Source organism: Marmota monax, unplaced genomic scaffold, assembly GCF_021218885.2.
Source record: "Marmota monax isolate L192 unplaced genomic scaffold, Marmota_monax_Labrador192_F-V1.1 WCK01_AAM20220418_F8-fsc00017, whole genome shotgun sequence".
NCBI lineage: Eukaryota > Metazoa > Chordata > Mammalia > Rodentia > Sciuridae > Marmota > Marmota monax.
Window position 1 is genome coordinate 25381330 of NW_026695241.1, and position 5956 is coordinate 25387285.

Consider the following 5956-nt stretch of genomic DNA (forward strand, 5'->3'; position numbering starts at 1 on the left):
TTTACCAAATACTACCTGTCAATTACATCCCAAGAAAGGGCAAAACAGTGTCAAGGATGGGACAAACTCTGCAATTGAAGTGTCAGCACATCCAAACAAGACCCATCTGGAAACCACATTTCAAACATTTCAAAGGCAATTGCCACTTGCTGCTGAGACCCTGCACCTGCTACTGCCAGCAGCACAGAGAAGGAACAGATCAACAAAGGGTAATTCTGCAGTCATGTTGCTCTCCTGGCTTTGGTGGGCATCCTGGTGTCCACCTGCTTCAGGACAAATGCCATAAAATTGCAAACCAGCTGCTTATGCGTACCTAGAGAGGAATAGGACAGAGGAGTGGAGCTCAATTTATTGTGCATTCTTCCCTGCACCACAAACTGATCTGATATTTTAACCTGTACCAAGGAACTGGAGCTGTTTTAGAGAACATATCTGTAACTTTCTTCTCTATTGGCCTTTTGGTCTCTTTGTATTCATTCACCCAGCAAAACAATGGGACCAAAAAGAAGATCAACAGCTATGTTCCACATCATCATATAGCAGCATGCAGAAATTCAGTCACCAAGTTCTGTGGTGTTGACAGGCCCCAATTGCAGTCAATCAGCACATTCTGCAGGATTAGATTATAGTCTTGTGTCACAGTGAGACTTGGCATGCTTATGAGGATGTTACTTTAGAAATAAAAATATAGAAAAAAATATACACAATTTAGCAAGTGAGGGTGAATAATTCAGATCAATGGGATAGAAAGTGTAAAATAATTCTTCAAAACACAATATAATAAGTTTAATTCCTTTTGTGGAGGTAGCAGGATTAAACATCTTCATCCTTTTAGAATCTAGTAAATAAAATTCAACATCACATTTTGAAAAAATAATACTTTATTCCTGTTATACTTTTAAAAAAACATAATCAATGTATAACTGCTAAAAGTCAGAAGGACTGACCTTTATCATTGACTTAGATGTATCTTTATTAATTGTAGAATTTAAATAGGCTCCAGAACTCCTTAAGGAAGAAGAAAGTGATTCTGTAACTATTTTGGTTAACATTGTCTTTCACGAGAAAGACAAAGGCCCAGGAGGATTTTCTTCTTTTAAATTTCATAGGTCTGAATGGAGAAAAGTAAATATGTGTTAAATTAGTGACCCATGAATAGATTACAAAGAGAGTCCATGACTCATAATAAATTCTGCTTTCAGTGGATGCTCCAAATTATCCCACTGAATAAGATCAGTGTATGTAAACCTGTTCCATCTGCAGCTCCCTCAGCTCTAACCCTCAACACTAATGACTTTTCTCATGCTCCCTGTGTCGCTTCTGTCTAACTTAGTTACCAGGGAAAGAGAAGTAGGCAAAGTAACAGTTTGGGGTGAACCACACTTTTTCTCTCATCTGTGCACAGACCTTGTGGTCTATAAACGTAAGATCCCCCATTTCCTATTGGGGGTGTAGCATGGGAACCCAGGAAGTACATATGTACACTGCCAGGCTCTCAGGCACTGAACTCTGGATCTAAGGCAGAAATAACACTTCTGTGCAGAGGAATATGAGCCACATGCCGCTCTCCCACCTGCTGTGGGTGTCCATGGCCTTTATCTACTCCTACTCCAGTATGTTTGGTTCAAACATGGCTAAGGATGTTAAGGAGGAAAGGACTGCACACGGGCATATGGTGCTCCATGTGGCCTCAAGGAGGAAAGGGGGAGTGGAGGAAAGCAATCTATGGCTCCAGTTTTTTTTGGTTTTGTGTCCTAAATTAGTCTAAAGTTTATAATGTTTTAATCACTACATCAGAGGATCAGCCCTGTTTTCTGATTGTTCCCACAGGATTCAGTGTGGCCCAGAAAGTGATTCAAGTCCAGCCAGCCACATCTGGTCAGTTGGGAGAAGCAGTCACCCTGGGCTGTTTGTATGAAACGAGTCGGAGTGCATACAATTTATTTTGGTACAAACAAATTCCCAGTGGAGAGATCATTTTCCTTATTCGTCAGGGCTCTTCTGGTGCAAATGAAATCAGCGGTCGCTATTCTGTCCAGTTCAGGAGAGCAGCTAAATCCATCAAGCTTACCATTTCACCCTTACAGCGGGAAGACTCAGCAAAGTATTTCTGTGCTCTCTGGGAACCCACAGTGTTTGAATTGATAGTAAAAGCTGAACAAAAACTCAGGAGCTCCATGGGAGATGGGTTCTGCTGCAGAAGCCAGCTGAGATGCACCTGCAGATTCCATACAAGAAGGTAGTGACTGTGGCTTCCTCCTCTGTGGTTTAGATCAGAAGATTCAATTCTAAGTAAAAACTGTTTCTATCCCATTTGGAAAGAGGTCTCTGCAGCAACTTTCTTCTATGTTTGACTTAAAATGAATTATACAGAACATGCTTAAAGTTGTCTAAAGTTGAAATAACTTGCCCCATTAGTTTACAGAGGTAGTTTCACTTACAATTGCTCACAGCATGAATCTTGATCTACATATTTGGAATAGAAAAGAAAATTTATTTTTTAGCCCTTTCCCCTTAGGCTATGTGTTAGTTAGCTATTTCATCAAAGAATAACCACCATGTTGGAGAATAAGATTACTTGTAAGGATTAGATGTCAGCCAATATCTGCCACTGGTGGTAGAGTCTGTGCAAAGCTGTTGTCTTTGCAACTATTATTGAGCCTGAGTTTACCAAAGGTCTGCTGGACTATATTTGGGAAGGAAAGATGGAGGAGAACATGAACTTGGTTGTACTGTGACTTGTAAGGATATAGTGGATCCCCTGAGGACAATGGGAAGGTACAAGAACAAACTAAAACTTTTCTGTCCTTTAACTCCTCCAGTCTTATTTGGTCTATGACTTTTAGGTGAAGCAGTTCATTTGCCATCACACTACAGGACAAAGAGGAGCTGCAGGAGGAAGTGTGGTGGGAATTGAAGCAGCTGTGAATCCACAGGAAGATGAGCTGGCAGATCACAGCACGTGTTTGAGCTGCCTCAGTGGCTAAAGACCACCTTACAGGTCTTTTGCATTTCTTTAGTGGACAATGCTAAGCCAGAACAATATTGGGAAGCAAGTATTGAGAAAATATTTCCATATACTTTAGCTGAGAAAATATAAAGCTGCCATAACACTCCCTTGCCAACTTGGCATCCATATGAACCTTCTTTAATGACACTTACTGTTCAAATAGACAATGAAAAAACCATTCCTCCAGTTTATATGATGTAACTACTCCTCACTCAATCAAAAACAAGCTAACCCTCTCCCCCAAGGATACATAGTTCATTTATCTATCTCAGGGGCATAGTTATTCCTCTTTTCTCTGTATCACACTGTTCCACTGATATCCTATAGCTTAACTAATAGATATAAAATATATAAGATTAACTCTCTTTAGTACATCTTATGGCAGTACACGAAGGAAAATAAACCATGCTTTATATATATCAGAATATATTCATGTTAAAATGAAAAATAAGTTTCAGAACTCTTATAGTCCTTGTTTCCACAAATGGTCACATGAGTGCATCTGGCTTTATAACTATCTATTCTGTTACCCATTCCATAATCTTTGCCCATAACCAGTATCTCCACCCACAGACAAACTTGATCTTCTTCAGTCAGGAACAATCCTATGTGTGAGGTCAGAAAGTTGAATAAGAAATTCTGTAAGTCCACCACTCTGGCTTTGAAAAGAGAATGAATTCAAATCCACATTTGGGGTACCCAGTTAAGACAAAATGACAACACTAAAATCTTGCCAACAAGGCAGAGGAATTTTGTATAGTACAGTCTCAGAAACAACATTATGAATAATGCCTGACTTCTCATTAGAAGCAATAGAAGACAACATTGTTTCTACAAAAATCATTTTTGAACCAATTAAATAAAGATATCTAAAAAACATTCAAGTTAACTTCCTATGAACATGAAATATGTTTTAAATTGTCTTTTGTTCGGAACTAGTCTTAAACCAGGGCACAGCAGCCCATGTTAGCATATGCCTGTGCCAGTTCAAATCTAGCTTGAATAATTTAGCCAGATTCTGTATCCAAAAAAAAAAATCACTTTTTTTACTTTTAAAATAAATTCATTTTAGTTATACATAATAATAGGGTTCATTTAGACATAATTATACATGCATGGAATTTATTTTGCTTTAATTCAATCCCTAGTACTTCCTCTTTCCTTCTACTCCTCCCTCTCCATGTTCCTTTTCCTCCACTGATCTTTCTTTTATTTATTTATAGTTTTCTTTTTCTTGTAATTAGTGCCTTGTAGATATACATAAAGGTAAGATTCACTGTGGTATATTCATTTATGTACATAGGAAATTTGGGTCAGACACGTTACACAGTTCTTCCCTTCTCCCATCTCTCCTCCTTCCCCCCAAATCCCCTTCCTGTATTCCACTGATCTCTCTTCTATTCTCACAGGATTTCCTTCTCCTCCTTTTTCTTTTCCCCCTTATTTTGGTTCAACTTCCTCTTATCAGAAAAAAAAAACAAACTTTTGACCTTTGACTTTCTAGGTCCAGCTTATTTCAGTTAACCTGATAGCCTCTGACATCCATTTATTGGCAAATGCCATAATTTCATTTTCTTTATTGCTAATACTCAATTGTGTACATATATCACATTTTCTTTATCCATCTATTGATGGGAATCTGAGTAGTTTCCATATCTTGGTTATTGTGAATTGCTCTGCTATAAACATTGATGTGCCTGCATCCCTATAGCATGATGATTTTATTTATTTTAGATATATATCAAGGTTAATAGCTGGTTCATATGGTGGTTCTATTCCTATTTTTTTTTTTGAGGAAATTCCAAACTTCTTTCTAGAGTGGTTGTACTAATCTGCAGTTTTACCAAAATGTAGGAGTGTATTCACTCACCAACACCCTCATCAACATTTTTTTTATTACTTGTATTCTTTGATAATTGCCTTTCTGACTGAAATGAGATGAAATCTCAGTGTAACTTTGATTTACATTTCCCTGGTTGTTAGAGATGTTGAACATTTTTTCATATATTCATTGGCCATATTTATATTTCTTCTTTTGACAAGTGTCTGTTTAGGTCTTTTGCTCATTTATTAATCGTGTGTGTGTTGAGTTTCTTGAGTTACTTATGTATTCTGGATATTAATTACCTATATGAGGAGTAATTGGCCTAGATCTTCTCCCATTCTACAAACTCTGTCTTCACACTCTTAATTGTTTTCTTTGTGGTGCAGAATCTTTCTAATTTGATGTCCCATTATGATTCTTGGTTTTATTTCTTGCGCTTGTTAAGGAAGTTGATACCTGTGCCAATATGTTGAGCCTATGTTCTCTTCTAGAGAATTTCTGAACTTATTCCGAGATCTTTGATTTACCTTGAATTGACTTTTGTGTAGGATGACAGATAGAGATCAAGTTTCATTCTTTACATGTAGATGTCTAGTTTCCCCAGCAACATTTGTTAAAAAGGTTGTCTTTTCTCCAACATGTGTTTTTGGCACCTTTATGTGCATCAGGTGACTGTATTTACATTGGTTTGTCTGTTTGTCTTCTATTCTATTCCATTGATCTTTGTAATCTGTTTTGGTGCCAATACCATGCTGTTTTTGTTACTATAGCTCTGTAGTATAATTTGGAGTCTGGTATTGTGATGTCTTCAGCATCTTTTTTGCTCAGGATTGTTTAGCTACTCTGGGTCTCTTATTCTTGTGTTTTAAAACTGTTTTTTTCTAGTTCTGTGAAGAATGACATCAGTATTTTTTTAAAAAAATATTTTTAGTTGTAGATGTACACAATACCTTTTATTTATTTATTTTTATGTGGTACTGAGGATTGAGTCCAAGGCATGTGTGAGGCAGGCACTCCATCATTGAGTTACAACCCCAGTCCTCCATTGGTATTTTGATGAGAATTACATTGAATCTGTATAATGCTTTAGGTAGTACAGACTTTTTGACAATATTGATTCT

At 37.3% G+C, this 5956-nt stretch overlaps 1 gene segment (V, D, J or C); it reads left to right on the plus strand.

Annotated features, from left to right (window-relative positions):
* Positions 1–1508: 1508 nt before the first annotated feature.
* On the plus strand, positions 1509–2987 carry LOC124090461 (T cell receptor delta variable 1-like). The segment is given in 3 exon segments: positions 1509–1613; positions 1831–2147; positions 2847–2987. Coding segments are annotated over 3 exon segments (522 nt in total).
* The last annotated feature ends 2969 nt before the right edge of the window (positions 2988–5956 follow it).